Below are 16716 nucleotides of genomic sequence, written 5' to 3' on the forward strand. Positions count from 1 at the left end.
AGATATTTGTAAATCAAAATTTGAAATACTACCACTTTGAACACTTGACAATCAAAGATCTCCAATGAGAAATAATGTGTCATTCTAAACTTACACCGTAGTTAAGCTAAGCTTAGTATGCAGTAAATTAACATCAAGCAATGCTAAGCTTAATATGCAGCAATGCTAAGGAAATCCAAGCATCTTATGCAGTAAACTAATGAAAGCCTAGTCATTTATGCAATAATCTATAAGGGAATCAATATGGAACAAACTAAGGGAATCTAAGATTATTGTGAAACAAGCTAAGGAAAGCCAACCTTCTTTTATGCAACAAATCAACAACACACAAGCTTAATATGAAACAAACTAAGGGAATCTAAGACTTCTGTGCAGCAAGCTAAGGAAAGCCAAGCTTATCGAACAAATTAACAAAGCAAGGCGAGCTTTATTTAAAATAAAAATCAAGCTGCACATTTTATGAATTTGTAGCAACATGATCAATTAATAAACAAACACAAAGGCACTGCAGTATTACTTTGTTTATGGTAAGCTTTTCTTCATTTTAAAGATCAAGCTACCGCTCTCAATATACATAAATTATAAAGCAATTAGTATGACTTCTTGTTTTCCTAGATTGATTCAAATAATTACATGTATCACCACATATAATGCATCTTCTACTGCCATGTAATCTTTCTTTTACTTCATGGTATATTACATAGTAAAAGAGTGATTCTTAAATTGATTCAGTTCTGCCATGTAGCGCTTCTCTAGCAACATGGTATGTTAGACATTAGGTGATATTAGAGATGTCTAACATACTAATAAATTTATTTCATTCATTTCTATTTCATTATTTTCCAATTCATTTCACTCGTCTTTAACATATTCAAACATATTCTAGGGGACTTCTTTGTAAATGAACTTAACCATGAAACAAACAAAAAACATTGTCCAGGGAGGCCAAGATAACGATTATGTAAAAGAATCATTTTTTGGGCTATGACATCCCTTGACATTCCCGCATCAATTACATATTTCTCTGTTGTACAAAAAAATTAAGAAAATGAGATTGATTATTTACACATGAAAAATAAGCTATTTTGAAATCCTCTCTGTTCGCAACAACCTTTTCTAACTATGCTGATACACATAATGACAACCACCAAATTCTCCTTTACACATTTTCTGGCCAGAACACTCTAAAGAATGCGTGCTCAAATTCCTTCTCCTGCATCTGCTTTTCATACCCCTACATCTTTCTCATCCGTTTAAAGAGCTTTGGTTTTTTTCTTTTTACACAAATCTTCCTGAAATCAATTGACATCAATGGGGTTGTCTAAATGACCCATGATAAAGTTTGGGTTAAATAACCCATCATCCAATCACATTGGAGATAAATGAGTTGAAATTTCTATATTTTATTTATTAATTTATTTCCAACTCATTTATCTACAATGTGATTGGATGATGGGTTATTTAACCCAAAATTTATCATGGGTCATTTAGACATCCCCAATAAAAAAACAGGAAATATTACACTATTTAAAAAAGAGAGATAGAGAGAGAATGACAGATGGGTATGGTGACAACCGAGTGGCCAAGGGCTTCTATGCGCTATTATAGTGCTATAGTACATTATTGACAACTCTGGTAAGTATGATCCTATGCCCACTGATTCTACACTCGGCATAATACACAAAGTTTGCTACTCTGAGAATAAATTGTTATGTTCTTCTATCCCTTCCTCCAATTTTCTAATTTTGTAGTTTTTGCATAGTTAGAACTCAAATGTACGAATTCTGAAAATATATTCCAAGGACCATCAGAATGACAAATATTGAAAACAAAAGGGGACAATGGATGGAGTAGTGCAAGACAAAGGGAATGCAGTATTTTACTAATTAGTAATGACTGAGAATAGTTCGATGCAAAAGCTGACTGAATACCTCAATTATTTTATAGTACTACTATGTTACATAGAGATACAAATAATAACCATTACTTTGGTTGCACTGAAGAAACTAATTACTCAATCATAAGAGTTTATTCATTACTGAATACTATATCATATTTCTTAAACTCCCCCATGAAATTGAATGGAATAAAACTTGAAAATTCAATCTATTCCAATCAAAATAACTTGGACAGCTAGCACTATCTTAGATGTTGCCAGATTGCCCACGCCATTGCAAACCATGTAACTCTGAGTAGTTCATTCTGTTTTGCTGTCAAACCCAGATGAGAATGCTGCTCAAGATGGCTCTTGCAGTCCCCTGGAAGCACAGTGCACACACCAAGCCATCGGTAGTAAAGCCCCCACACATTGACAGCAATCGGGCAAGAGCATAACAGATGATCGAGAGTCTCCTCTTCATGTGAACACAATGGACAACACGTCTCCTCCACGGTATTTAAAACCTTCCTTCTCCTAAGATATAGCAGTGAACTTAATTTGATCCTCCAATTGTGATTTGCAGGACAAAGTGATGCAACATTGTCAACAGCAGCAAATGAAGCCATTAGAATAAACCTCCCAGATAACACAGCAAATTGCAAATAGAAAATACCAGATAGCAAATAGCAGAAAGCACTAAGGAGTCAATGAGCTTTGCCTCAGAAAACACAGAATCACACCCTTATATAGCCATACACTGGAGGCAAAATCACACACAACACATTTGCAATACTTTTCCTATCAGAAGTTGCCCAAGAAGTAATATGTACTGCAAATTTGTCCAACACCTTTCCAGGGAACAAAGGAACATAAAAAGCAAATAACCCAAAAAGTGCATGAAAAGGGAATAAACCCCAAAAAGTTCATGAAAAAGTTCATCAAAAAGCTGAAAAAACAAATTAATTACTCTCTTATGGCGCACCTCCACCACCTTGAATAAAAACCCTTATGTGAATAGTAGCCAAAATGCTTCCCCTTTGTAGTAGTTATAGATTAAACTCTTTCTTTTATTAAACTTGTTGTTCATGTTTTTGATAAAACTTCTTGTTTGAAGAATATATATTTTAAGATATAACTGAGTTTTGCTCACAAATTGTTTGCCGATCACAAAATCATGTGTAATTTTTTTTAATGGAAGCTGTATGTTGAAAAATACAGCTTCTAAATGGAAATAAAAATAATATTGTATCCTCTAAACACAAATTATGTTATAATAAGATTTTGTAATTCTTAGTTCAAAAAAGATTTTGTAATTCTTCTACAAATTTTAGTCGGGAAAGCGTCCTCTTGAAAATAGTGAAAGATAAGAGTCAAAGTTTACAAACCCTTGACATTCAAATGACCATATCTCAAGTGTCAAAGATAAGAGTCATTTGGACTTTCACTTTGAAGGCAGCACATTGGAGGGACTTCATATTGAGAGAAAAAAGATTATTATGAGTCTGCATCACAACAGCAACTTGTCCTCTAGATATTTTATAAAAAATCTCACATTTATCATCATAAAAAATCATCTTATAACCTTTTCTCATGATCTGTCCAATACTCAAAATATTTTGAGAAATATTAGAAGAGTAATGAACATCATCAATTATTTTTTGTTACCTTCACTTGTGTGGATTGCTATGACACATTTTCCTTCAATCTTCACTTCCTTCCCATCACCAAGTTCAACCATAGATGAGAAATTTTTATCCAAAACTTCAAATGCATTATGGTTTTCAGTTACATGATTGTTGTAAGTTGTAACCATTATCTAAAAATACCATTTCTCACCAGATTTTATATCATGAGTCACAGACAAGAACAATTTCTTTGTTTCATCTTCTGCATAATAACTAAAAGCATTTTTTTGTCATCATTTTCCCTTTTATGCCAACAATCCCTATCAGAATGATTAGGAATTTTGCACCTACTGTATTTATAACGACAACTCTCAGATTCATGACCAGATTTCTTACAAACATAGCAGTAAGAATCATAGTTATCAGAAGGTTTTTGCTGCCATGAGGAATCTCTTCTTCTTCCTCTTCCTCTGTCACTTCTTTCAGATTGTCTGCCTCCACGACCTCTGTTGGAAGATTGTCCACGGTTTTGACCCCCTTCTTCCTCCTTATTGTGATTTGGAATTTTTGAAGTTATGCTTTGCTTGAAAGACTTGCTTCGATGGCTGGTTGTTATATTTGTTCACTCTTTGTTCATGAGCTTCTAAAGACCCCTTAAGTTATGTTTTACTAACTAAACAACTTTTAACAAACAACTAAGGAGCTTTTAACAAACAATAACTAACTTTATTAACTAATCAGTTCTTAACAAATAATTAACCAACTTACTTATAATACTACCTTCTACATTTCTACTTATGTTGAGATTTTCTTATTTCATTTAGCATGAGGTTCAAGTTTGTTGGATTGGTGAAGGTGGTTCATGGGAGAGGGCGAGGAGGAAGAAGAGGAATGAAAAGAATCACTTGGAGAGAATGATGGTGATGGATCTTAAGAACGAAAGGTGAAAGTTGTTGTGTTTAGTGGGGTCAAAAACCAAAAATGGATTTCAGAGAATAAAGAGGTGGGCTCAAATTTGTTTCAAAGTTTTGATTTGAAGGAGATGAAGTTGATTTGCACATGAAGGAGAAGCTAAAGGAAAATTTGCATATGAAGTGGGGAGATGAACAAGATGTTAAGTTCAAATCTATGAGGATTATCAATTAGCGACTAAAAATTGGATTTTATATTTTTAAATTTAAAAAGAATTAAATTTTTCTAGCTTTAGTTAAATTTTTAACCATACATCTCATGCAAGCTTCATTAAATAAGTATATTAAAAAAATAGATTATATTTTAGAAATTAATATGTGAACTTTCCTCTCTTCAACTCAACTTATATGTTATTCAATTCTTACAATTTGAGCTATTCAAATTTTTTTTTGATGATTCGAACATAAGTTAATGTGGACCAACTTATCGTATGAAAAATACCATCCACCTCCAATTACTTAATCATTGTTCTTCTAATCTTCTCTCTCCCCAAAAGGCAAAGGTAAATGATAAAAGAAATAAAATAACCCCATTTCTCTTTTTCAATTAAAGTTCTTGCCTTCATAACTACGACTCTCTCTCTCTCTCTCTTTCCTTTTCTCTCTCTCACTCCCCCTCATCCACAAAAAACACATTTCATTTGTAATTGTAGTATTTCCTCAACATCAACAACCTAAACAAACACAGAAAACACCACACCTCCAACGACACAAAACAAACAAACAAACCAACCAACAAATCCCAAAACACACCATCCACCTCAATAACGACAACAACCCACACAAAAATACACAACCACCGTCCAAGTTCCCTCCGCCGCCCACCACCGCCGTATCATTCCACCCACCACCACCGCCCCTTCTCTCTTTTCTCAAGGTACAACACAAAACACCTAATCAAAAAAAAAAAAATTCAAAAATTTAATCATTTTTCCAAAGATTGAAACTTTTGTTTTTTCTTTGAACAGGGTCGATGGCAGAATTTGGAAACAACATCAACAACAACAACACGACGTCGTCTCGTTTTCAATTCTTCAACCGTTCTCTCACCACGGTTCGCTCGATCAACGACGGAAAACCACCGTCGCAGAAACCGCAGAATCTCGAACGCGCCGCCTCGCTCCGCGGCAAGGTTGTCAAGAAGCTCTGCAGTTTATTCGAGCCTCCGAAGCCAGCTCCTCCTGCGGAGGATTTCGCCAGCAAACTCAAATCCCTAAAATCAATCGAATCTTCCGATGGGGAATCGCTTTCCGGCAAGCTAAAACCCGCGAAATCGGTTGATTCTTCGCCGGTGATTCGGTTACCGGGGACTGAGGATCGGATTGTTCTGTATTTCACGAGCTTGCGCGGGATTCGGAGGACCTATGAGGATTGCTATGCTGTGAGGATGATCTTCAGGGGATTTAGGGTTTGGGTTGATGAGAGGGATGTGTCGATGGATTGTGCTTACAAGAAGGAGTTGATGGGGTTGTTTGGGGAGAAGAATATGAGGAATGTGGTTTTGCCTCAGGTGTTTATACGAGGGAGGTGTGTTGGTGGTGCTGATGTGATCAAGCAGTTGTGTGAGGTTGGTGAGCTGGGGAAGATTTTGGAAGGTTTGCCGAGGACGAAGCCCGGGTTTGTGTGTGAGAGCTGTGGGGATATGAGGTTCGTGCCGTGTGGGAATTGCAGTGGGAGCAGGAAAGTGTTTGATGATGATGAAGGGTTGTTGAAGAGGTGTTTGGAGTGTAATGAGAATGGTTTGCTTCGGTGTCCCAATTGTTCGTCGAATTGATTGATTGCTTTGGTGTTTGTAAAATTGTCACACTGGATGTGTAGCTGTTGCTGTTTTTGCAATTGCAGCTTGTTATGTGTTTTAGGTGTTGATGAATAATTTGATGAAGATGGAGGGGTTTGGGTTGTGGATAATGCTGGTGAGGATGATGATGATGATTAAGGGTTTGGTTAAGGTTATGTCATTGTCATATGATTCAAAGCACTCTTTGAATTTCATATGATTGTTTTTTTCTTTTTTATTATTGGAATTGTATTATGAGCTGATTGATTAATGGTGTCTTCAGCTCCTTGAACAGCATTTTGTTCAAGAACAAGAATAGTGTGTTTATCTCCCACACGAGAGGGAAAAAAGGGTTTGAGTATGGTGTTGTAGTTTACTCGAGGTGAGGAGTGGTTTCTCCTCAAGGCGATGTAAATATTTTAGTATTATGATTCTGCAAGGGATTTGCAAACATTGACCATTGAAGTTTATAAATGAGAGTGGCTTGCTTTTCCATGCCTTGTTTCTATGAATCTATTTCTGTTCTTATATGTGACATTCTTGCATTTGATTTTTGATAAAACTATAGGTGTCCTGAACTGCTTCAATTCAAGGTAAGTTTGCATACTAGTGGTGTTAACACTTACTTCAAGGTAAAATAATGGACGAATCTCTTCTTATGAATTGGAATGAATGTGTTTTCACGTTTAATCAACTAATCACTGGTATTCAAATACACACTTGGCATGTCACAAAGCAATAGTGGAATATGTCTATGAGAAATGTATTTCTCAGATTCTCTTCGTGGCAATTGAAGTATTCTATTCAGTCGTGTGATATCTGGGATCAATAAACAATAGCCTAATGATACATGGCTATTTTAATGCTTAATTTTGTTCTCCATGTATTCCCTCTCTCTCTCTCTGAGACATACATGTATGTATTTTGTCATTCATTGGTGTGTGCAAATGTGCTAATATAAAATTCCTTGTAGTATGAGAACTGAAGTTGGGTCATCGGTTCATGCCATGTTGATTTAAAGCCATTGCTGTTGTTTGCTAACACCTTCTTAAACTTCTAATCAAATTCAATTTATCTGAACTGATAGGATTTAGGCAGAGTTTTGCTAGAGCTATGTGCATCCCTCTACCGTGTTAAGAACACCTTAACTTTTCTTTATTAAGTTATGGATTGATATCATTATCGTGTTCTCCTTTGCGCTTAATAATTTGGATGCACTCTTATTATTATGATTATTGTTGTTGATCATTCTATTGCTATATTCACAGGCTGTTCTATTGCTATATTTGGAAAAATTTATCTGATAAATTAGCTAAAGACGGAAAACTATTTTCTAGCTTTAGGCTGATAGCTGTCAAATTACTTGTCTGATAAAAATTAGTGGTTAACTAACTATAGATGATTATTTAAACAAAAAAAAACTATAGATGAAAAAGCGAAAACACCATAAGGGATATTCATATATTTTTTTATTAACACATAAATGTCTATATATTTTAAAATATTATGGTTTAAATATTTGATTTATTTAAAATTATCTATAATCTTTTTTTGAAACAAAATTATTTATAATAATAAAATTTATGATTTTTTATTCCACATCTTAAACATTAAAGATTTAATTTTTAAATGATAGTTGGATAAACTCATACTTTTCAAAATTAATAAAATATTTTTTCATTTTTGTATAACTTTTTAATAATAATTATATTTCGAGAGCTATTGAAGAATTATTTTTTAAAATTTTATAAAACATTACCCTATAAGCAGCCAGAAGCACGTTGTGTTTCCAAAATGTTATAAATTAATGAAATAAGCTTGTTTTGGTACAATAAGGTAAGAAAGCGAAAAACCTACGATCATAGGGCCAACAATACCAAAGAAATCTACTAGAAGGAGATAAGTTAGACCCTCTAAGGGAGCATGATAAATGACTAGGCCCTAAGTAGTAGAGGACCCCAACTTCGCAATGAAATATGCATGCGCATTCTCCTCCCTAAGCGTCTGTCTCAATTCAACACGCAAAGATTTACGACATAGCAATGATAACCCTCAAGATACTTGCATATAAAAGTGTAGCTTATCATGCCTTCCAATCAAATTGCAGTGCCAAAGCGGAGTCCAAAACAACAATCACAAACTTGTACCCAAAATTCCAACAAATTAAGTTGAAGACCATAAAAATACCAAGAAACTTGGTATGCAGCACTTCCGAATGACCATATATGTGGAGAACCTAGTAATCTAGTTTCCCACATCATTCTGCACCAATCCCCCATATCCACCTGGCCTCGTGTTTCCAAGGGAACTCCCATGCATCAACATTGAGTGCCACCCAACCGCTAGGAGGATGCTGCCATGGCACCCAACAACCTTGATTCGCTCGCACCATAGTCTTTGGCTCGCGTAAAATTTCAAGTGAGAGGAAACCTATTGCCAAATCAATACCGAATTCACAAGCTCTGTCCCCATTACTAAAGCGCATCACTACCCCCACAAGAATGAAGCAAAAACGAATATCTCCTTAACAGAAACATGAGGCAAAGACAAAAGCCAATTAGCGAAAGAGCCTCCGGCTGGACCTAGAATACCAACACGTTGCCAAACAAACGCAACAACAAGCACTCCCAAAGACAGTGAAGGATCGATATATTCCACCTGTTACCCGCACAGACAAGATCTTGCACCGGTGTAGAAGATCCACTGCTGGAAGAGCATTTGAACATGCCAGCCTAGTGAAAATTCGCACATTTTGTAGCACATCAAACTTCCACAACCAAGCCCAAGGAGCTTGAGGGGGATTTGCTCAAGGGGATCCACAGCTCAAATTAGTGAAATAAGCTTGTTTCACAAACACATAGACTTTAGTAAAATAAAGTTACCCATTTTTTTTTAAATCACTTTAAATTAATTGCAAGCTCACTCCTTATTAGTTATTAGGAGGCGGATCCACCTTGTAGGGAGTGGAGGTGATTGCCCGTTAACTTTTTTCTAATAATGCATATGTATGCCTATAAAATTGTCCCAAAATTTTAATATAAATGTTTAATTTTTCCCAATGTTACTCTAGGAGATTCATCATCATCCCTTCATCCAATCTATGTATAAATGTTAGAATTTTCCCAATTTTATTTATTGACTAATGTACCTAACGTTGTTTTGAGTTAATGAATTCCTTTTTAACTGTAAAAAGAATCTATGACCTCAAAATCCATCACATTTTGGTAAAATTTACAACTTTTGAGAAGTTTCTTTCACTTTTAGGGTGAATGGCGCTGAAGCCTACCGTATGTTAGTTTTTAAGGGGGATAACCTTAACCACCTTTTTAGTTATAATTTGGTAGAAAAATGTATTAGATATACAAATTTTCTTCCATTGAATTTATTTTTGTATATATGTTAAAATTTATACATAACATCCTTTTCTGACTTTGCTGCGGGTTACCTCATAGTTTACCATGTTGTTATTTTCCTTTTAAAATATACATTCAAGTTCATACGGATGAAAAACCCGAAAGCCAAAATCTTAAAAAAAAAAAAAAACAAATACGACCTTTTTAAAAATAAAAATATTGAGGACAGCGACAATATTGTGCATTTCAAAAAAAAGACAATATTGTGATGTTCAATAAAAACATTGACGACAGCGACAATGCCTGTCTTAGTTATCTACAATATTTTCTTCCTAAATTAGCCTCTATTATAGTCATTATCTTTTTAATGTTACGAAATTATCAATATTTTGTCTTTTAGTTACAAAATTAGTTTTCATTTATAAGCTACTCTTTTATTTATTTTTAGTTATATTATTTTTAGTTACAAGAGGACGCTCGTATATAGCTAGCGCTGATACTTTAGATATTTAATCATACTATTATTTTGTCAAAATTAGCCTATATGTGTCATCTATAATTATTTAGTGTCTATTGTCTACATTATTTGTCTATTTTAATTTTTTTAAATTATGGTCCTTCACCTATCTAATTAATTAGTTATTACTAGCAGTTATTAATAAGTAGTTACAAAACCATCGATCAATATTTTTTCCCTTTCCGTTGCAAAATTAATTTTCATTTATAGATAGTTAGATAGATGTAAAAGATATCATCATTTATAGATTTTTTTGGAACGTACCATTTATAGTTAATTATTTCATTTTTTATAATATACATTAAGTCCAAAAAAATTTCCATCAAAACTATGAAGTGTTTTTTAATATACTAAGAAATGCATAGACTTATATTACATCTAGTTAAAAATTGTCCCTGTTAATAAAATTTAAGATGCAAAATTATTGAGAAATCACTGGATAGATTTTAATTTTCCAAGACTGCATAATCGCTTCAATAGGTGAATACTTTAATGGATCCTTTTTCCACAAAAAAAGAAGAGAGTTCATATAATAAACTTTCTTAAACATGTAAGGTGCCAATGCTTGAGTACCACACTTAGAACTGCTGGCATAATAAGGTTCATGAGGGAATATCACTTTAAACTGAAAGGTGAACCATGCTTATTAAAATGATCTAGCTAGGTCCTCCAGACCATGAAATTAGCATGAGGAAAAAAAAGTGTAAACGCAAACATGATTTCAAGTATCTCATGGTATCAACGGAGAAACTAGAATTTGTCACATTGAGTTTAATGTGGAACAGAAAAGCAAAATTTTATCCGATTGAGTCAACATATCATTGAACTCAATGAAAACCCAAACACACTACATTTATGGAAAAATCTTCTCCCAAAACTACTAAAAGATAAATCCATTCCTTCATTGGAATTTGTTACAGTAGCAATATGTTTTCCTAGTTAATATTGGTATCCTTCATGAATTGTCAGGGTTCTCAGCGTAAAAGCTTGAAGTCTATCAAGTATAATTGGGAAACAATGGTAACACCTTGAGATACCATAATATTAATGTACTTCAAACAGATATTCCTATATACATGCTCCAAAATTTAAGTCTGATTCTTCTATCCAGCTATTGAGTGAGAGGAACACATTCAAGCTCAATCTCAAGCACCCCTCTCTCAATATTCTGCAGCCTCACCGCGATTTGCTGCTTGATCCTCCCTTCTTCAAGGGAGATGATACCATCTCTAACAAGAGTGTTATCCTTGCTTGCTACAAATTTCCCAAGCTGCATGGACTCGTTGATTGTCGATTTCTCATACGCAATTGCAGCTAAAACTAGAGGTTGAATGTCTATTTCAGCTTCACCCATAAAATCATCGGTTGTAAATGTATCCTTATCATACACAAGCTGCATGTAGAAGCACCCCCGGTAATTATAATTAACCGCGAAAGTTAAGCAATATTATTAACAGTATAATCAAAATAGGAGTGTTTTTGGTGACTGCAAGAACAGATATTAAACTTACCACTTTAAGAGGAGGAATGTTCTCTGGAATTGATAGCATTAGGCTTTCATTCCAGACTGGATTCAAATTGTTCCTTATAACGCGCGTTTTTACCGACTGCAAAAACAGATAGTAAAAGTGTTACCTTAGACAAGTTTATTTCTCTGTTTTAGTTTTTTGAATTCAAAAACATTTTTCAGGAACATTTTTTAAAATCAGTTTTCGAAATAAAAAAGTTGTTTGAATTAGATGTTTTACAATGTTAAAATAACTGCAACTTGAAAATATAACAAAAACATCTCTGGGATGTTTTGTTTTCAAAACTGAAAATACCTAAAAACAGGTTATGACAAACAAGTTTTTTCATTTCAGGTTTTGAAAACAGAAAACGGTTTTGAAAAACTGCAAACAAACAGGACGAAGATGCTCACTTGGTGACCCAAAGAAAGGATGACATATGGGTCACTGGACATCACATCTCGAACCGCCAGGTGCTTGCCTTTTACAACAGTAACCTTAATCAACCCAACAAATTCAACCATACCTGCCTATAACAGTCAACAGGAGCAACAAAACAAAATATTCAGAATCAGAGGGAAAAAATCATTGCAGTAACTGGTCTTTAACAAGTCTCAGAACTCAAAAGCACATGTGGAAGAGTAGGAAATAAAAACACAATGTAACAATTCCTGAAAACTGAATCTTACAAAGGTTATTGTTTTGTCACATGACATACTAAGAAACATAAGACGCAAGGAAATATAAGGTGTTTTTTCATATAGTTATTGTCTATTCTCAAAAGGACTAACTTTGTTGTCCTTACAATTTAGATACTTCTTTTCAGAAAAAACATGTTGTTTTGTTATTAAGTTTTCGTCTTCCTTTTTCATGCATGATAACTTTATTGATCATTATAAGAATTATTCTTGCCCCTATCAATTGTTCTGCTCGTATGTCTCATATTCTCATATATACTCAAAAGTTTATCAACTTAGAAACCTACATTAAGAGTCGTGGAAAGATGCAGAATTATCCTAAAGCTAGCACATTTTGTTGAATGAACTCATTCCAAAAGGAGGGGTTCAGTTTATTTGACAGATGGATGATAGAACTGGCATTAATCAAATGAAAAATTACCAATGAGGTACTCCTCTTTGATGAGGACTTGTGCTCAGAATCTTTTCTTCCCCGGCTATTTCGGAATGTGAGTCCAATATGATGTTTGGTCGGTTTTTTCTCATAATGTTTCTTGTCCATAGGAGGATGGTGACATGAAGAACTGCTATGAGCCAATGTTAAACTTCTCCCTTGAGATGGTACAATTTGGCATGACAAATTGTCACCACACTCCATGAACTGTAGCAGCTCATATTTTCTCCTGAAATGTCAAATAGTGCATTTCTGAATCAGAATGGTGTGATTTCTCCGCAGAAAAAAAAAAAACAATTTTCTTTTAGTTACCTAATAAACTCGGAGCGCTCTTCAATGGATGAATGTGGTTTTGGTTTTTTCATATTACTTGGTAGGCAAGCTTCGTACTTCCTATTTAATGATGTATTTCCACCCAACTTCTCCAATGCATCAACTTGTTCATCTGTCCATTCATCTAGCTTCAATGATACAACCTATTATAGTTTCAAATTATGTTAGAATTTCATTTTTCACTACATTATTTGAAGGCGCGCATGAATACATTTCTTGCTAATTAAACATTTATATATGTAGTTCATTGCAAGTTCCAACGTTCTGATTATTCGTCCAAGAAGGAATACAGTCTCATAAAGATAGATCATACTGATAAGAAGACAATTAAGCTGTCATTAACAAGTTCCTTTACAAGCTAAGTTGGAAACATACCTTTGTTATGTGGACTCCTAGACTTCTGTGTATGCCGGAGCACTTGATGCAAATAAATACCCCGAGACTTGAAGATCTGATGTTCAACATATGTAATGAATAAAATCAAGTACGAATAGTGTAATCTATTGATTTTAAGATAAGATTAATGAACTCTAAATATTATATTCATATCATAAAAATTCTTGAGAAATTAGCACAAATCATCCAAATAAGTGAAATAAATAGTGAAAAAGAAAGTCAATTCTTCTAGTAATCTAGACCTACATAATCAAGAATAACAACTAAGCCTAATAATTGCGATATCGTCCCAAGCTCAAAGAACTGTAATCATAACTAAAGGCAAACGGACTATCACCATGATGTCAGTTTCAATAGCACTTGAAAGTAGGAGTGAAAAACCTAAAACTATCAGTAAGAGTAAAAGAAAAGGCCTATATTGATGGAAAAAAATTCATTAAAATACAAAGGAAGTTCAAGAAAAGAGCCATCCACATCCTTTGCTAAGAGATTGGTTAAAAATCAGATCTTGCTGACAAACAGCTGAACTAGAACATGGAATGCTCAGTTCACAAAAGCACCAAAGTAAGCATTTGGTATAATAAAAGTAAAAGCAAGATGGAATATATCTAATGTTTGTACTGACTCATGGTTCATAGTTTGCACAAATCCAACATATCATGTATAATTGTTTGTCCAGCATTATAACTTTGAAATAAATAAATTTCCTAATTTTTAAGGTTAAGTCGATGCCTCTCACCATCTGCATGAGGAGGTTTGAAAGACTATACAGTATACATAGATTTATATGGATTTAAACTTCATCAGGCTGTTATCTAAAGTATCTCATTCAGTAAAATCAACTGGCCGTGCTCCCAAAAACGTTCTATGGCTTCTATACTTGCCTAATGAAATATGATTCCATAGTTTCTATTTGGGAAACCAAGTCAGTGCCAATAAACAAAAGTTTCAGCATGGGAAATATTATAGTGGTTTTTGTTTAACACCTACAAATTATGAAAGAATAGCATATTTATCTTTTGGAGTTAACTTAGAAAGGAAATATTTTTTTTGGAATGGCAGAGGAGCAACACACACAGTTCGTGATCAATTATAATGTTATTCAAGCACTTTGAACAATCCAAATTACTGTTGAAATCAGCCTAATACTTACACCCATTTTGGCTCTGGAGTTCCACAATCAGCACAAAACTTGTTCCCAGATTGATTCATCAGATTCGACAGTCTTTTCCGTGGAGCTAGTAATTGGTAAAGATAAGGAAAATATCAGTTATAAAGTAATCAAGTAAAAAGGCATGTGGAGTTGAGTTTCCCTTCAAGTGGATAATAACTAAGGCTGAACCCTATAGATAAAAATAAATACTGCACCAACAGATAATCTTCTTTCAGTTTTATACACAATATAGTCACCTAGTTGAGGAACTTTGAACCTCTACTGTCATATATTATGTCATTCATGGTTGGGCATTATATATTATTTGTTGCCTTGAACTATATCATTAAGGTATGATAATTTATTCAATCCACAATGATAAATATAGTAGATAGTGCAATTAGTTTGACAAGAACCATATTAGTATGTAGTAGCATGGTTGGTTTGGTGGTGAACGCACAATCCAAGCACGACAACTTCAGAATCTACAGGGATTATAGGAGTCCCAACCATAGAACTAAACACTCTAAATTACACTACACAAAGTCAAAATTATGGAAAAGTAAAATAAATCCACTCATTATATTCTCCATGTACAAAACAGGAAATAAGTATGCAGAATTGCAGAAGAAAGATGTGAATTCGAAACTTGTCTATTTTCAAATCAAAAGCAATACACCTCAATTTGTATGTTCTGCAACATTTAGTTCACTAAATTAACGGTGGTACAGCAATCAATCAATAATCTACAATGTGAATGATAAGTGAAATAATGAGGTATATGCAATTAATTCAAATGATGTTCATCGTGTTGAAGTTCTTTAAGTTGCTAAAATCCATTATATAGAAGATTTTCCACAAAAACTTGGGGGGGGGGGGGGAGGAAATGGTGAATAAAACCGTTCTATCAAATGAATTAATTTAATTTTCTTGGATGCAAAATTAACCATTCTATTATTTTAGGGGGACAGGGTAGGGGAATGAAAAAAAAGGATGAAAACCCCTCACCTGATACATCTTTTGTATCAGAATTTTCGTGCTGCATAGACATCTCTAGCCTCCAATCTTTGAACCCCAAATGAAGAAATGGTGTTACAATTTGTGGCCAGCCATATGTCACTTGCTTCTCTGCATGTATCATAAAATTAAAAGGCATGACCAATATGAAATCTATCATCATCTTTCACAAGGCACATACAAACCAACCAAAAACGATGCCTAGGATGTTGGAATAGCCATGGAAGGTAAGAAAGAAACAAATTTTAGTTCAAATCTTACATATTAGAGAACGTACCTTTCTCCTTTTAAAATTTGGCATTCATTAAGAACTCAAATGGTATCTTCTGCGCTGAAACAAACACTAAGGGAATGAAAAAACAAAAACCCAGATCAAAGAAACTATGTCTAATTGATGGGGTTGTGAATAATTGATATGGCATTCCTAACGAGCTAGAATGGCTGGAAAATGGAGAAAAATCATAAGGGTCTTTAAGAAAATTGGTTGTTGACAATCATTTGAGGTGAAAGATTGAAACTCTGAGAAGATTTGATTGCAGAAAATGAATTTTGGAAACTCAAATGATAAGGAATGTGATGGAATTTTGGTAGTGGGAACAAATTAGAGGCTTAAGGGAAAGGTGACAGGTAGCTTTTCTTTTCTAATGTTCTGGCTTAGGAAAATCATGTTGCACACCCTTGCCTTGCATGGCGTGTAAATCATGACCTGTAAATCTGTAATACATTGAAGTACTGAAGTACATGATATATTGGTACGTCTTTAGGAAGCATACATAGATCAAAAAAAGATCACCCAAAAAAAAGATCAAATATTAATCAACTATGGACAAGGCATACCACCCAAAATTAGAAGTTTCCACCCTTTCTTTTTTCCTAGTCAATATTAGAAAATAGGGACCCGGATTTCCTGCAGTTGGTAGTCCTGCCTTCGCTGCAGTCTAGAACTCTCAACTGTGGGATCAAGATTCAATGGTTAAAATTTAAGGAGTTTTTTTTTGGTAAATAGGAAAATTAAACAACGAAACTACAAGCTAATTGAAACGATCCGCTTTATAT

At 34.1% G+C, this 16716-nt stretch overlaps 3 protein-coding genes across 4 annotated transcripts; 1 reads left to right on the forward strand and 2 right to left on the reverse strand.

Moving 5' to 3' along the window:
• Nucleotides 1–2139: 2139 nt before the first annotated feature.
• Nucleotides 2140–2505, reverse strand: LOC130744571 (uncharacterized). The gene has a single exon (XM_057596744.1). The coding sequence runs from the start codon at nucleotides 2503–2505 to the stop codon at nucleotides 2140–2142; it is 366 nt and encodes a 121-aa protein (XP_057452727.1).
• A 2550-nt stretch (nucleotides 2506–5055) lies between these two features.
• Nucleotides 5056–6747, forward strand: LOC130745446 (uncharacterized protein At3g28850-like). Its single transcript, XM_057597715.1, has 2 exons — nucleotides 5056–5352; nucleotides 5444–6747. Exon 2 carries the CDS (start codon nucleotides 5449–5451, stop codon nucleotides 6247–6249), a length of 801 nt encoding a protein of 266 aa, XP_057453698.1. The 5' UTR covers nucleotides 5056–5352; nucleotides 5444–5448; the 3' UTR covers nucleotides 6250–6747.
• A 4117-nt stretch (nucleotides 6748–10864) lies between these two features.
• LOC130745448 (probable ADP-ribosylation factor GTPase-activating protein AGD11) lies at nucleotides 10865–16504 on the reverse strand. 2 transcript variants are annotated; one of them, XM_057597721.1, is made up of 9 exons: nucleotides 15938–16504; nucleotides 15652–15771; nucleotides 14644–14728; nucleotides 13470–13545; nucleotides 13074–13237; nucleotides 12750–12990; nucleotides 12044–12160; nucleotides 11634–11729; nucleotides 10865–11515 (listed from the first exon to the last, which is right to left on the reverse strand). In XM_057597721.1, exons 2-9 carry the CDS (start codon nucleotides 15692–15694, stop codon nucleotides 11234–11236), a joined length of 1104 nt encoding a protein of 367 aa, XP_057453704.1. In that variant the 5' UTR covers nucleotides 15695–15771; nucleotides 15938–16504; the 3' UTR covers nucleotides 10865–11233. The 2 variants fall into 2 exon arrangements, with proteins under 2 accessions (XP_057453704.1, XP_057453705.1); XM_057597722.1 differs by lacking the exon at nucleotides 12044–12160.
• Nucleotides 16505–16716: the final 212 nt, after the last annotated feature.

Source organism: Lotus japonicus, chromosome 3 (genome assembly GCF_012489685.1).
Source record: "Lotus japonicus ecotype B-129 chromosome 3, LjGifu_v1.2".
NCBI lineage: Eukaryota > Viridiplantae > Streptophyta > Magnoliopsida > Fabales > Fabaceae > Lotus > Lotus japonicus.